Source organism: Schistocerca cancellata, chromosome 4 (genome assembly GCF_023864275.1).
Source record: "Schistocerca cancellata isolate TAMUIC-IGC-003103 chromosome 4, iqSchCanc2.1, whole genome shotgun sequence".
In the NCBI taxonomy this organism is placed as follows: Eukaryota; Metazoa; Arthropoda; class Insecta; order Orthoptera; family Acrididae; genus Schistocerca; species Schistocerca cancellata.
In genome coordinates, this window is record NC_064629.1 from 236,464,040 (window position 1) to 236,481,129 (window position 17,090).

At 43.4% G+C, this 17,090-nt stretch overlaps 1 protein-coding gene across 1 annotated transcript in view; it reads right to left on the reverse strand.

Moving 5' to 3' along the window:
* Window positions 1-13,417, reverse strand: part of LOC126183290 (transketolase) — a 179,528-nt gene extending 166,111 nt beyond the window's left edge. The window contains exon 1 of the mRNA XM_049925125.1: window positions 13,234-13,417. Coding sequence (XP_049781082.1) covers window positions 13,234-13,340 — 107 coding nt within the window. The 5' untranslated portion in view covers window positions 13,341-13,417. The remainder of the gene's footprint in view (window positions 1-13,233) is intronic.
* Window positions 13,418-17,090: the final 3,673 nt, after the last annotated feature.

The window sequence follows — 17,090 nt, forward strand, 5'->3', positions numbered from 1 at the left end:
ACTCTTCACCATGAACAGCAAGTCTTAAGGGGAAATATGTAACGTATATGGCACTTTTGGCATACATAATATTGTGTTGGCAGAAGAGCCAACACCGTGTTGCTAGAGGAGGCCGAAATGCACGCTTTTAAGCTCACGCAGGCTGGCGTGAGGTCTGGAAAATGACAATGTAATTAATATAGCCAATAAGGTGCGTTGCTGCTGGGATACTTAACTTTAATCCATAATTGGTGTACATCGCTCTTGACTATACAGGTTTTACAATCTGAAATTAACTGGTAATGGCGCCTTGCTAGGTCGTAGCAAATGACGTAGCTGAAGGCTATGCTAACTATCGTCTCGGCAAATGAGCGTAGTTGTCAGTGTAGCATCGCTAGCAAAGTCGGCTGTACAACTGGGGCGAGTGCTAGGAAGTCTCTCTAGACCTGCCGTGTGGCGGCGCTCGGTCTGCAATCACTGACAGTGGCGACACGCGGGTCCGACGTATACTAACGGACCGCGGCCGATTTAAAGGCTACCACCTAGCAAGTGTAGTGTCTGGCGGTGACAGCACACATAACAGTTCTTTTCATACAGGTAAAGGTTCTAAGTAGTGCTGCCAGCTGTTATCTCATTTTTCAGTTTTCGGATTTGGTACCATTCGGAAATGGGCTTCTCGTATTTCAGTGGCACTTGAAACTTCTGAAGCACGCCAACGTAAACTTGGGTTAAAACATATTTTACGATTAACGAGTATAAAAAAGTTATATAATATTAAGATATAATTTATCGACCGTGTATGTATGATTATTATGTCCTAAACAGCCGTGGAAACTATTTCACATTAAATAGATTTTCAAAGTAAATTCTGCTTGGTTTTTATTAGGAATGTAATTAAATAGAGTATTACGACGCGATTTTATTTGGTTTATTTTTCAGACACTAAAAATACATTTTAAAATATAGAAATACGTGGTTAAAAAGTCAGAACTAAATAGTATTTCAAGAGCATAAGGTAAAATAATCTTGCGAAGTTTATCCCCATAGTGTTCAAATACATTTCTCCTGTATCAAAAAGCCTTTGCTGTGTCACTGTTGTACGTAGCTAGTTCTTCAGTCGTTGTAGAGCAGTAAAACTGTGTTCTGCTTCGCAGCTTGAACCTGGGCACACAAGCACAAGTGTAACCAAAAACGTCTAACCTTAACAAATAACTCTCGAACTGCTTTTTTCATCGAAACTAAAACATCTTTTGCGTCTTCCAGGCATTTTACGGTGTATCATAGCTGAAAGAATTCAAGTTCTGTTTTCAAGGGCTGAAAATAAGATTTCCGGCTATGTCGCTGCCACATCATGACCTTATTTCTATAACGACACTTTTTCCACGGAAACCTGTTTCTTCATGCCAGGTTGCTCACGTATTAGCTACCGAAGCCCTTGGACAGCCATATCATTGATATCTAAATATTCCTGTCGGTAGAGATCTTCGAGCGATAGAAATTCATGTGGATCCGTGCCCTCGGACAATCGATTAGGAACTCCTCTCTTCCTTGGAAGCTGTCGCCTGCCATTCGATTATTTGCCGTCTGCCTCCTGCTCACATTCCAACAAACTTACAGCAAAACCAAGAAAATTCGTGTTTATCTAATCCGCTCCTTCATCAAAATGGTTCAAATGGCTCTGAGCACTATGGGACTTAATATCTATGGTCATCAGTCCCCTAGAACTTAGAACTACTTAAACCTAACTAACCTAAGGACATCACACAACACCCAGCCATCACGAGGCAGAGAAAATCCCTGACCCCGCCGGGAATCGAACCCGGGAACCCGGGTGCGGGAAGCGAGAACGCTACCGCGCGACCACGAGCTGCGGGCCCGCTCCTTCATCAATCGTAGTCTTACCAACATTATTTCTTAAAGTTTGGGATACTGTGTTTTTAATGAATGATTTATTTCTCCACATTAGTAAATCCTGCTAAACATTAATTCTTAGCGCACACGAGTTTTTAGCACAATGGAAACTCGATTAACAAGAGTAAGTGTTGTCGTAAGTCATTCGGATAATCGAAAATCCGGATAACTGAATGTTTGAGAAAAATGAATCTTTATTAATAACTGTAGAAAGATGACCTCCGTCGCTCGCATGTGGTAATCCTTTAGGTACGTTGCATATGATTATCTTTCTAGGGTTAATATACACTGAAGAACCAAAGAAACTGCCTAATATAGTGTACGGCCCCGGCGATCACGCAGAAGTGCCGCAACACGACGTGACATGGAATCGACTATTGTCTGAAGTAGTGCTGGAGGGAAATGACAACATGAATCCTGCAGGGCTGTCCATAAATCCGTAAGCGTACGAAGGGATGGTGATATCTTCTGAACAGCAAGTGGCAGGGCATCCCAGATATTCTCAATAATGTTCATGTCTGGGGAGTTTGGTGGCCAGTGGAAGTGTCGGGGTGTCGCATTGTCCTGCTGGAATTGCCCAAGGCCGTCGGAATGCACAATGGACATGAATGGATGTAGGTGATCAGACAGGATGCTTACGTACGTGTCACCTGTCAGACTACTATCTAGACGTATTAAGGGTCCCATATCACTCCAACTGCACACGCCCCACTCTATTACAGAGCCTCCACCAGCTTGAAGAGTCCCTTGCTGACATGCAGGGTAAATGGCTACGTGAGCTTATCTCCATACCTGTACGCGTCCATCCGCTCGATACAATTTGAAATGAGACTCGTCCACCCAGACAACATGTTTCCAGTCTTCAACAGTCCAATGTAAAGCTTTGTGGCCTGCAGTCATAAAGGGTAAACGAATGGGCCTTCGGCTCCGAAAGCCCGTATCGGTGATGTTTCCTTGAATGTTTCGCATGTTGATACTTGTTGATGGCTCGGTACTGAAATCTGCAGAAATCTGTGGAAGTGTTTCACTTCTGTCACGTTGAACAATTCTCTTCAGTCGTCGTTTGTCCTGTTCTTGCAGGATCTTTTTCCGGCCGCAGCGACGTCGGAGATTTGATGTTTTACCGGATTCCTGATATTCATGGTACTCTCGTGAAATGGTCGTACGGGAAAATCCCAACTTCATTGCTACCTCGGAGATCCTGTGCCCCATCACTCGTGCGCAGACTGTAAAACCACGTTCAAACTCACTTAAATATTGATAACGTGCCATTGTAGCAGCAGTAAGTGATCTAACAACTGCGCCAGACACGTGTTGTCTTATATAGGCGATGCCGACCGCACCGCCATATTCGGCCTGTTTACATATCTCTGTATTTGAATTCGCATGCCTATACCAGTTTCTTTGGGGCTTCAGTGTATGATGTTTGGTGCTTATTCAAAACAACAAAAACAAATTAAACTCGTTAAAATCAACAAAAAGCAATGTTTATTAAGAGATCAGCGACATATTTTCGTACGTATTTACATATTTTCTTAAAATTACTAAAATATTGAAATCTTAATCATGAAACACCTGCCAAAAGTCACATAGGACTGTAACTGTACTTTAATTTTGTATAAATATATGTTAATTGTCATTAGACGTATACAATTTTTTTCTCTTCATTGCTGCTACGTCACATATTCGTTTTAATTACAGTACACTCATACTCCGTTTGCTTTTTGAACCATTTGAAAGCTGTTTCCAGGGCTTTGAAATGCTTCCGCATGAGATGGTCCTGCGCCATTTTGTGCATCTACGTTTTCTTCTGTTTCATCTTCTTACATTTCCTGCTGTTCGTTCGTCTGCAATAAGTTTACAACAATTTCGTCATCTGACATGCTCTGAAAACATTGATCATTACTCATCACACCCGAGACTCAATTTCACATAATTTTATCCTTAAGCGCTAACACCCCTCCCGTCCGCTTTGACATTTTTAAGCACAGACGCGACACGGTGCAGCGGTGTAGCGATGGGCAACTGTGTACCTCAAACGATAACGAAACGCGAGCGGGTGGCACCAGCGCAACCTGTGCGTGCATGCACGGACTAGACTGCAAACATACATGCTCGCGGTTGACAACCCGGATAATCCTGAATCCGTGTAACTTAGGTCCGGATAAACGAGTATCCACTGTATGTGTGATTAGTTAAGCTTGGATATATTCATTGAACGGTGAAATTTCTTTCCAAAAAATATTGGCTGGAACGCATCCCCCCTGTCCACCTAGCGGTGACGCCCATGAAAGAATGACATTATTTAATCGAGGAAAAAAATTACTATTCTTACATCGTGGTAGATAAGAAGTCTCGCTTATTAACCATACAGCAAACTATTCCACTCTTTTCAGAATGAAATTTTCACTCTGCAGCGGATTGTGCGCAGACATGAAACTTCCTGGCAGATTAAAACTGTATGCCGGACTTAGACGTCAGCTTTGGACCTTTAACTTTCGCAGGCACTTTTTTTCATTGTTCTATTTTTTTCGTTGCATTTGTTCCGTGCGGATGTCCCATGACACCCGTTCAAGTTCAGTGTTAAGTCGTTGACTCAGTTTTTTATTACAGAAGGCAGCTAACACTCTGACCGAACACGATGAGCTACCGTGCCAGCGTTAAATGATGAGGACGACACGAACACCCAATCCCCAAGCGGAAAAAAATTCCCAAGCCGGCCGGGAATCGAACCCGGGACCCCGTGATCCAGAGGCAGAAACGCTAGCCACTCGGCCACGAGCTGCAGACATACCTCGTCTCCTACCTTCCGAACTCCACAGAAGCTCTACTGCGAAACTTGCAGGACTAGCACACTAAAAAGAAAGATTACTGCGGAGACATGGCTTAGCCACAGCCTGGGGGATCTCCCCAGACTGAAATTTTCACTCTGCAGTGGAGTGTGCGCTCGGTGCGAGCACAGTTTTAATCTGCCAGGAAGATTCATTCCGCTCTTTGCTTATAATCATTTCTAGAAACTCAGTTTGAAAAATCGAATCGTTTATGCGAAATGATGGACGCTACGAATACACCCGGATAGCTGCGTGCTGACGCACGCAGCTTCCTGGAAACGGTGAGGCGTGCCTGCCAAGGATCGAATCAGCCCGGCGGATCAGCAAAGAGGGCCGGTGTGCCTGCCAGTCTAGAGGTGGTTTACAGGCGGTTTCCCACATCCCACTAGGGGAATACCGGCCTGGTACGCACTTCATACCTCAGTTACACGATTCGCAAACATTTAGAAGAATGTTCTCACGCTTCCACCTGGGGTAACACTAGATGCAGACAGTTGGGATACACAAATTCGGTCCCTACGATGAAAGGGGTGACGTCAGCAAGGGTATCCTGCCACCACAAACATTGCCAAATCCGAAAATTAACATTTCGACCCCGTGAAGATACGTAATACAGACCAGGAAAAAGAAGAGGATGCATGTTATGTAACGCATGTAATGTGACGCAATGGATTTTTTGCGATATTGGAGATATAGATATCCTCTTAGGCTTAAAAAAAAAAAAAGGAACTCAATATTTTCGCTACATTTCGTAAATGGCAATGTACGAAACCAAACATTGTACCAGCTACTCCAAGATGCAGAAGACTGGAAAAATGGAGGAGGAGGAGATTAGTGTTTAACGTCCCGTCCACAACGAGGTCATTAGAGACGGAGCGCAAGCTCGGGTTAGGGAAGGACGGGGAAGGAAATCGGCCGTGCCCATCCCGGCATTTGCCTGAAAGGATTTAGGGAAATCACGGAAAACCTAAATCAGGATGGCCGGAGACGGGATTGAACCGTCGTCCTCCCGAATACGAGTCCAGTGTGCTAACCACTGCGCCACCCCGCTCGGTCGGAGAAAATGGAGAGAGACTGTTAAGAGGATCCTGTGATGGGTCACCAACTTTCAGCTAAGAAAGATGGAGTATTTGATGAATGTATGACCGCAAGGTGCACCAAACATAAACGCGTAGTGACTCATAATTTACATTGTAAACTAATCTAATTTTGTGTGGTGGGGTATTTAATTTCGAATTGCCACAATAACTGAAGTGATTAACGAAACGATAGGCACTTCTCTATGAAGCTACAATATGAAGCATATCTCGTTTTTTTTACCGAACAGTTTCTTTAAAATCACCTGAGAAAAACTACAGAGCAGCCGGAGTATTGGTACTGTTGCACCTTGATTGACACGGTAACCGGCACCAGCATTGTATATCTGCACTGTGCACCAGGACCTCACTGGTGGAATAACAACTCATGCCAACGGCTTTCTTGACGGTAGGAACACGATCCTGAAGGAAGTTATCAAAAGGGAAACACACATAACTGACGTCCTCGAGAGAGTAACCAGGCTCTAACGGCAATGGTCTAGTCACATAGCACGGCGAGACCACAATAGGTGGAGCCATAATATGGTGCGCTATACTCATGTTCATCGTTAAGTTTAACACGGAAGTAAACATTGTGTTATGTATTACTCCACTTTTGTTGTTACTTCAATGGTATTTCTTTCTCGTGGAACGTAAATGACGGCCTGTCGAGTATGCATTTTGCCTGGATCTGCATTGTCCTCCACGCCCCTGAGATCCGTGCCATGCCAGGATTAACCTACAGCTGCGGCATTAACGAACCGTTACCGCCGAACAATAAAACGCCAGATACTCTGCCTATGTGATCGGTAAAAACGATGAACAGCAAGCAAACAGTATAATTTCAAATTCCATTTAGTACAATTTGTAAAGACAATAAAAAAGTACACGGTAAAACTCTGTAATACGATGCACACGGAATCAAGCGAGAAGCGAAACATACGAGAGGGAATAAGCACCAGAAAAAACGCGTGGCAAACACAAGACGTACGATCTCTGTGATTCATGTGTAATGTAAGAGCTTATTGTCGAGGTTTCAAGAGTTACCGGCATTCTGTTTTTCTTTCCGTGCACTTAATGCACTCGACACAGAAACTCTGGGAAACACAGATGTTATTTCTGAAATAAACAGCGAAAGCGAATGTCCACTAAGATTTGAAACAAGAACTACACGAGTTAAACATTTAACAAGATGACTGGCAAACACAGTGAGGGTTTTCAGTGCTTAGCGTGCCTTATTGTGTCATTACCGCTAGCATAACAACGAAATAACAGGTACAAAAGTAGCGTCTATTCCCAGTGGCGTGTAATTTGGTGCAGGTGTTGGTGCACTGCGCTCGAAAGCAAATCTCTGAACGTGCAGAGCAGGCATTTTGTTTACATTTGGTTTCAACTTAATACGAAAAAAGAATAGTACTTGGAGCAAATAAGCGGTATAAAACGCGATGTGCAGCGAACACGCTGCAGGGTGTCAAGAAAGTTGTCCTGAGTGGCGAACAACCGCGTGTTTGATCTGCCCCATTAGACACCACTAGTCACAAGTAACAAGTGCTGCTGCGATCGCAGCGCTGTTTCTGCTGCGTCAGTGTGGGGAAGGCCACACACGGTCAGAGTGACACTGCACCTATTGGCACCGGCGCGAATGTGGATGTCACGTCACTTTACGGATCACGAAGTCAGAAAGCTGAATTGCAAATCTGAAATCTAAGTACATTTAGAATGAAAATAGCGAGACTACAAATTAAATTAGCACCCTCATTACCTCTCTGCACCTCTGAAAAAGGTTTCTTCCACAATAGTTCTTCTCTTTACCCTGAAACACTAAAGGGGGAACTGTTACGTTCCTATTAAACGACTGTAAAGTTTATTACTCCACATTTTTTTCAAAAGAAGTTATAATTTATAGGTCATGCATTAAGGAATTCCAATTATTAGATTTCCAATCGTATGTTACATATTCAATGAAGTATAAAATTCCCTGTTTTACACCCTACTACAACTGTAAATTTTACGATGGTTTGGTAACACATGGTTAAAAGGAGTTCTGGAACGGTTTGTAACCTATCAGATTCGACACGATTTTCTGTTGAAGGGTAAAGCAGTTCGGCGTGCAGTTGTCAATCACCACGTTAACAGGCGACACAACTTACGGAAGATGAAAACTGAATTTCGGAAACCGATTTTCGTAACCTTGTTTACTTGTAAGGCCCGAACTGATTTTGCAAGCCTGATTAAATAATGGTTTTTCGAACGTCATTTGTTTTGACTGTAAATAAACTGTTCCTTTCCCTCAACATGATGTAGTCAAGTTATCAGCTCCTTGGTAATATTTTTAACACCGGAAAGAGGGCGATTTCCTTATGGATAGCAATGAATTATTCACGAGGAGGAGGAGGACGAGGGGGGACTATTCAAGAAAATGTACTTAAAAATGTTATTCACCCAATTAAAATGTGCGAAACAATTTCATTAAGCCCGCCCTCCCCCTTAGATCACAGGCGTTGCGGAAAAGTGCGACAAGGTCACTGGTAGAATACTGTTGCACTCCAACGTTTCGCACGCTTGAAATTACTTGAAAATTTACTAATGAGTTACTTCCCATTCTTAATCATACGCACAGAAATAGTGACTATTTTGTCACCAACCAGTGACTGTGCTCGCTGCACGAGACCCCTTCCGGTAGAAGCTGGAGCTACAACCGATTTTGGAAGCTGAAGTCCGGAGGACAGAATCGCATTTCCAGAATCGATCGTGAAATATTTATAGACCAAACAGAAGCAGAATTGTGAAATCCGTTTGGGAAACACATATTTGGCTCATTTTCCTCAACTGTTTGTTAGCCGAAACGATTTTACAACTGCCATAGAAGCAGCATTGCGAAATCCGTTTGGGAAATCCATATTTGGCTCATTTTCCTCAACTGTTTGTTAGCCGAAACGATTTTACAACTGCCATGTTTGTACCAACTATGCTGGCGGAGAGCAAGATGCATAACTACTGAACGCGGAGTGCTGCAGTGGGCAACAGGTGTCAGCAGCGTACGTAATGCGGCGGTCGTGCTGCGCCTGGATGACGTAACCAGCCCGGCGCTTCCGTCCGTTATCAGTTCACGCCGCGACTTGCATTACACAATACTTTTATTATCGCAGTTTCATGCGTGACATATCGCTGTTGGAGAACATTCGCTCTCCAAACATAACGCTGAAAACGAGCGTGAATTTGTCGCACGACGAACAGTCCTAAGCGATTGCAAATATGCATAGGGTACACAGAGCGAGTGACTTAAATTTGCATCCGTTTTCTTTCGAGAACGGATCGAGATATTGAAACGGGATTTTTGGCAAATGATAATTGGCAGGCGGCACTTGATTTCGTTGCATGTGTGATGCTCTTAAGTGCGGAAGCAAGTACGGATTTATTTAAAAAATGGAACGATTTATTTTTTTATCGGCATTCGAAACCCCTCTAAAAGCGGTGGACAGTGGTATAATGCTTGTTGATATCGTCGTTGAAACTTTCGTAAAATTATCCGAGAAATGTACCGAAACTGAAAGGCAAGGTCGCCGTTATACGCAGCAAGATGATATGCCTGTGCTTACAACCCATGTAACAAAATTGCGTGCCCCTCTATCAACCATTATTTATCGAATTTTGAACGAAAAACGTTTTATTTATCTTAGTGCACGAAACCAATAACGACTATAAAACGAGACCCCAGCAGGAAAGCAAGATGGTTCAAATGGCTCTGAGCACTATGGGATGTAACTAATGTGGTCATCAGTCCCCTAGAACTTAGAACTACTTAAACCAACTAACCTAAGGACATCACACACATCCATGCCCGAGGCAGGATTCGAACCTGCGACCGTAGCGGTCACGCGGTTCCTGACTGTAGCGCCTATAACCGCACGGCCACTCCGGCCGGCGGAAAGCAAGACAGTCTGTTATAAGTCATTTGAAGGAAGATTTCTAAGAAACCCGAAACTGGTAATAGTTTGCTTTAAATAAACTTTTTAAAATGTGCTTTTGGGAAGTTGGTGTTTCAAATTATAAAACTTATAATTACACTACAGCCGCGGTTCTGATAATGTCCATTTTCGACAAGATCGTGAGATCAGAGCTCGTACGAGGCAACAATTTTTCCTCAGTGGAACAGGAAATGGAATGATTAGCACAGAATCCTCCGCCATTCACAGTTCAATGGCTCGCGCAGAATGTATGGTATATAGTTAACTCTGAACGGGCCAAATGCAACCCCACCGTGCAGCCTAATTCCATGTCTCATACATACTCAACGAAATTTTATATTACGAATATGTTAAGCTGCTGTTACCTCACAAACATCACAAAAGAAATGCTCACATAGCACATTATTCAAACAAATCTCAAATTTTTATCATCTAGCATGCAATGTTACACATGCGTACTATCGAGAGATTGCGAGAACGTCGGCTAGTTTCCTCACGGATCTGTAGAACAATAAGAACAGTACCAACGTAAACCTGCAGCACAGAAATACAGATGAAATTCTACAATAAAATAACAGTACCACGTATGGCAATGGACTGTGGACCCCAATGGCCAACGACTGGAGCTAAATTGCTGCCACCTGAGAGGAATGAAGGCTGTAGCAGATTGCAACATACACACACAATGAAGACATCAGAAGATAATCTCGTACTACAATAGAAATAGAAGAATACAGGCAAAATGTCCTTCAAAAGGGCAATGAACAGCTAAAAAAGTGCATCGAAGAGCGACCGATAGGTAAGAGGAGGATAAACGAAGAAAGGTTTTGGTGCAACGTCCCTTCGATGACGAAATTATCAGTGAAGGAACACAAATGCCGTTTGCGATAGGAAATCGATCGTGTCCTTTTCAAAGGAGCCACCTCGTCATTTGCCTTAAGTGACTACGTAAATGTGGATGGCCAGGCGGGGACCTGAAATCGTGTTTTCCCGAATGCGAGTCCAGTGTCTTAGGATCGCGCCACTCCATTTAGTATAGTCGAAAGACGTTTTAGAAGAGCTAATGGACGAGAATAGGCCGACAGATCCGACTCGTGGAATAGATGGTGATGATGATGGTGATGACGATGATAGTGGTGGTCAAAGAATCCATGTTCGCTTCACTTGGCAGGAAGTCTAAGGTACACAGTATGTTTAATGTGTCACATATTCTTCGAAGAAGTAGTACTGATTAAAACAAAAAGAAAAGTTAGCATAATGGTATGTCCGGAAACCAATACCTTTGAGATATGGGCCAACCTCTCTTCTTGTCCCATCTGTCTGTTACGAAGAAAGAGAACTATGGACAGTGTTGTGTGTGGTTACCACGCACCCTTACACACCCTTCTGCCATCCCTCACAGTGAATGACGTGCTCTTACAAATACACCTAGCAACATTCGGATTGCTTCACATGCTCCTGTAAACTCAGCACATTGTCGATGGATTGGGCATACACCACTGCCAATTCTGGTAGCATGGCCACCCCGTTCAGGAGACCTGAATCTGTTTGATTTCTGGCTGTATGCCCAACCCATCGTCTATGTGCAGACGTTACAGGAGCGTATGCCGCAAAAAGAGTGCGTGATTCACTGCGAAAAGGGCTGAAGGATGCGTTACGATGCGTGGTGACTGCATACAGCACTGCCTATAGTGTCTACTTCTGCATAACACACAGATGGGAATGAAAGGACAGATTAGCCCATATCTGAACAGGCATCGGGTTTCCGGACATATCACTAAATGAACTCTTCTTCGGGTTTTGACCAACAAGACATTCTGTGGGACTACGTGGCAGTTTTTTTTAAACACCGTGTATATTTTACTAGATAAAGCCAGACGTCTATCCGCAAAACCTATACGGTACGCGTTTCAAGATAAAAGATCTGCAGTTGACCCGCTCACTCTGACGTACGAACAGCAAGCCGATGACTGTCATTTTACTGCGAACACTGGTGAAAACTGCAACGCCGTGAACGAAAAGATCTGCACAGAGTGCTAGAAAGGTTCTGGGAAGTACGGTGCATCGGTAAACGAAACCGCATAAAGATGCTACTGCGATCAGTTCCAACGTTTGGAGTCCTTACCGGGTAATCATGGTAACAGAAACCGAACGAAGAGTCCCCCTTAAACATCCCAACAACCACCACCACCGAACGAAGTAATAGGCGTACTGTTAAGATAGTCGGTGTTGTCCATACTGATGTGTAAAAGTCGGCCGGCTCGGTGACCGAGCCGTTCTAGGCGCTACAGTCTGGAACCGCGCAACCGCTACGGTCGCAGGTTCGAATCCTGCCTCTGGCATGGATATGTGTGATGTCCTTAAGTTAGTTAGGTTTAAGTAGTTCCACGTTCTAGGGGACTGATGACCTCAGAAGTTAAGTCCCATAGTGCTGAGAGCCATTTTTTCTACTTCTTTTGCATTTATTCCCAATCACGGCAGTAGAAATGATATTTGTTGTTTCTAACACGAAAAATGACTTCAGAGTCGACAAGGCGATAAAGAGACGTCTAGGTAGGTATTCCATTGCTACTGTTCAAGCGAGTGCTTTGAGGAAAGTAGGAAGTCCAAGTTTGGTCCCCAGTCGTCTGTAATGAGAGTTCAGTGCCCTAACCGCTAAGCTTCCTCACTTGGTAGATGTGTATCTCGTTGTCTATTGGATTTGAGCGTCTGTTATACAGATTAACAAGGCAATGAAGCGGGAAATACTTTCGAGTTCAAGGACAGGTGACGTAAGTAAATAAACGCCGCGCGCATTTCAACACTCACTCGAAGCACGTTCGCGTTAACATCGCGCGTCGCCGTCAAATGTGGCTGTTATTGCTGGGTCATCTTCTGCAGACATACAGTAGTATATTTCCCTACAAGAACTGCTCAACCATGTACCCTTCAACAGATGAGACATAATAAGGCTTGCCGGATCTATCAGATGTTCTGCGAGTTGCAAGGAACAGTACGGATGTTCATCTTCTCTGAGTATGTCTCTCACACTAATAACTTAAGCAGCTGCATAGCGTCAAGTAGAGAACGAAATGAAGCAGTGCTACCACACTGACGCAGTCGGATCACCGCCAATCACTCCGGCAGTCATCACATGTAGCAAACTGCCAGCAGTTTCACTGCCACTGTGCACTCGAAGGAATCTCGGTTTCCTCCTTGGAGTAGCACAGACAATCGTCGCAGGGCGCTTTATTGTTAGCTGTCGACACCACAATACCGCAATTAGCATTAACAGTGTTAATGGTGAAATGGTACTGCAGCTATCTTGCTGACCGTCGATAAAAAGATACAATTATATGAAAAATGTTTCGCTGTGAAATTATTTACAATGCAACGACTAGGCTTAAGCTGTTAATTTACAGTGCTGCGCGCTCCCGCTTCCCCACATGATAAGCACCTACGCAAAAGTACATGGAGAAAAGTACTTACCCTGATTTGGATGCATTTGTGGAGGTAATTGAGTGAATGCGTAGTTTGTTAGCAATGTCTTTGAGCTCTTGCACAGTGCGCGCTTCAGGCTTGTGGTAGGTGGCCATTATTTCCCTGCTGTTGAGTCGGAAGGCGAGCGCTGAACACACGAGCGGTGTACCGGTGGACACGCAGAAGCCGACAGGCCGGTACCGCCACTGTCCGCAGCAGCCGTAGCGGCGCTGTCGGCGGCCGATAGAGCGCGCGCCTGCCAGTGCCGCGTGCTGCAAATACTGTAGCTGCGTGCTGGAGACGTGTACCGGCGTAGACCAAGTCGTATGCCGAATCAAGATATATTGATATAACTGAAAGATCTCTCCTGTAGAACATTGTGACTAAGGGGGAATGTTATTTTATGGCTTCAAACGCCTTTTCATTGTTGCAATATAATATGTAATTTACATCCCAGACGTGTTTCTTCTCTCGAGCACAACAGGTACCTAGGAACAAGCAGTTTGCCTGGTTTACAGCAGAGCATCAACGAACGAGGAACGGTTGGGGTAATTTGAGTATAATGGGGTAATCTGCGTGTAAATAATTTTTTTCATAATTCTTAACCTAATTTTCTACATATTCAAATTTAATATATATTTTACATCTCGCAGGTGACAATAATATGGCGTTAATAACATGTTGGCTACAGTGATACTGCCATTTTGAAATAAATGTTTGTTTTTCTTATCAACGCAAAGAAGACGTGCAGTTGTAGTTGAAGAGGCACTGTTGCGAACTCAACTGTGATACAGTAACCAAATTCAAATACGTATACATTACACATGTTTTAAACATAATTTTAATAAAATTAGAAATATGTCACTAATAGTTTGTTAGTAAATTACAGTTTATGAATGTGGGGTAATGTGGGTATAATTCTACGTTCGCGTGGACAACGGTCTTAGTTTTCCTTTGCAGATCATGCCTCGTGCATATTGAGAAAAGAATAAACCATGTACGACTCAAATGATCTACAGAAGGCCAGAGAAGCAGTAAAAAAGGGAATGTCAGTGTATACTGCTGCAAAAAAATTCAACATTTCACATGAAAATACTAAGGCGTTCTTTCTAGACCTAGTGACGAAAAGCTGGCCGGTGTGGCCATGCGGTTCTAGGCGCTACAGTCTGGAACCGCGCGGCCGCTACGGTCGCAGGTTCGAATCCTGCCTCGGGCATGGATGTGTGTGATGTCCTTAGGTTAGTTAGGTTTAAGTACTTCTAAGTTCTAGGGGACTGATGACCTAAGATGTTGAGTCCCATAGTGCTCAGAGCCATTTTGAACCTAGTGACGAAAGTAATGAAACTGAAGACGATTAAGAAATCCTTGGTTCTAACACAAGAATTAACTCAAATTCAGAAACAAATGATAGGATCATGGGTTTCAGTACATTACCAAAATGAATGTGCTAAGATAGTGATGGAGTATAGGGGATAGGTAACAGAACACGCTCCAGACATGGTTCAAATGGCTCTGAGCACTATGGGACTTAACTTCTAAGGTCATCAGTCCCCTAGAACTTAGAACTACTTAAACCTAACTAACCTAAGGACATCACACACATCCATGCCCGAGGCAGGATTCGAACCTGCGACCGTAGCGGCCGCGCGGTTCTAGACTGTAGCGCCTTTAACCGCTTGGCCACCACGGCCGGCACGCTCCAGACATGAGAAACCAGTATTGAGTGAAGTTTTTATCCAGATGCAAGGAGGATGGTCATTGCTACATTTTCACGAAGATGAATGACATAGAAAGGATTGATTCAGGACAAATAGTTGAAGTGTTTTTTGCACCTCATTTTCATTGAAGATATTTCATATTAACTTGAATGGCATGAATCACAATTATCTGTTAATCTCGTCATGTAACTCACATTATTGATTTCTTATTAATGTTTTTGGAAACTTAGACATTCCCGCTTTGTCGTGGGTTTCCTATAGCACAATAGGACATTGAAGTATGTTTTACTTGAATAGTACACTTTATACCCAAATATTCCCCGTCCATGGGGTAAATTGGGTATAGTTCAACACATCGATATTATGATGATAATAATGGGTAATCATACTTGAAAATACAATGGAATCATTCTAGAAGGTCACATTGCTAGCATACGAAGAACTGACGGGAAACTTGTGTGATGGTAATAAGCGTTAAGTTATTAAACTAAAAAATACTGCTCTTTTATTCCCAAATTATCTCATCCGTCCTTATCTCTGGTATAAACGGTAAGGGATCGCGAGCCAATTGCGTTCGGTAATGTTTGGTCCGCATTCGTTGATGCTCGGTCGTGATCCGCTGGTTGTTGGCGTTTTTAGCGAATCATCAAACGAAGTTCACGCCCTCTCCACTTCGGCACTAGCAGCACTGTGAGCTACTTTTGTTGTGGACAAGAGCTGCGTGACCGATGAAGTGGTCCGAAGACAATGTGATGTTGGTGTTAGAAGAATATAGATATCACTGGCCCTTGTGGGATCCAAGAGATCCGCAGCACAAATGACAAAAGGAAAGAAATATGACCGGTAGGAAACTGCCGAAGAGCTCACAAGGCCCACCTGGGAGAAAGAGCTTGCACCAGGTGGGAACTGACGGAATAAGCACAAGCTCTATATTTATTTATATTTAAAAGAATCAGCATAATAAATGTTCTTTGGCTTATTTATGGATTGTTCCGTTACTTCTTGATAGAACAGTTCCATATTTAAGGTTGAATAACAAGTACGCTGTTTCTGTTCTACTGATTTTTGTTCACTTCAAATTAGTTTTCGGCTTTTTAGGCCCTCTTCAGGAAACAACTGACTAGCTTCTGAAAGGGACATAAGTTCTTAGTTACCAAAAATTATAAGCAAATATACAATCGCTTGCATAGAATGTTGCGTATCAGACTTGTTTGGTTATGTTGAAATTACACTTTACACAATGGACAATACAGTACAATAATTAAGCTACGCAATATTTAATACTGTGAACTAAACGTCGCCCAGTGTGACGACTGCTTGCATCCAAAACAGCCAGGAACCACCATAGAGAATCCACTTTCGTCAGTAGCAATTTTCGAATGGTGGATGATGGAATGGTGAGGTGTCATGACACAGCTCTTGCACTGCTTAAAGACTGCACATTGCGTCCAGCATTTTCAGCCATGGAAACAGTAACTTCTTCTACAATTTGTGCCCCAATCTCCCAGGAGCAATTTCCAAATCGCCAGTTAATTCGAAATTCCTAATAATGTAATTCAACCACTGTTTTACTGAATGCTGCGCTACACTTCAAAGGGATACGGATACATGACACTATTTTCCAGCATAGACACCAGGTCTCGGTAAACAACAGTCGAAACTTTCTACCAATCGTTATTTCCTCGACAGCAGAAATCCGCTCCTTCGTCATGGAGCCATTCGAGAACCGCTATGAGACCGTCCACATCATTAGAAAATTGCTTTCCCTCAGATGTTCTTTCAGCTTGCCGATTGCTTTGACAATGCCGTCTAGTCTATGTCGATGGCCGTCCTAGCGTTAGAAAATGACAGTCTACATAAAAGAGGACATTTCTCGATTCATACAAAAATGTGCAAAAGTGTTACACGTTACTCGACATTTATACCTAAGTAGCAACATGATAAATTGTAGTATTTACAACTACACTCTTATATCATGAAAATATTTGTACTACGTGTACTGTACTGTATGATTTGCAGCCGGCCGCGGTGGCCGAGCGGTTCTAGGCGCTACAGTCTGGAACCGCGCGGCCGCTACGGTCGCAGGTTCGATCCTGCCTCGGGCATGGATGTGTGTGCTGTCCTTAGGTTAGTTAGGTCTAAGTAGTT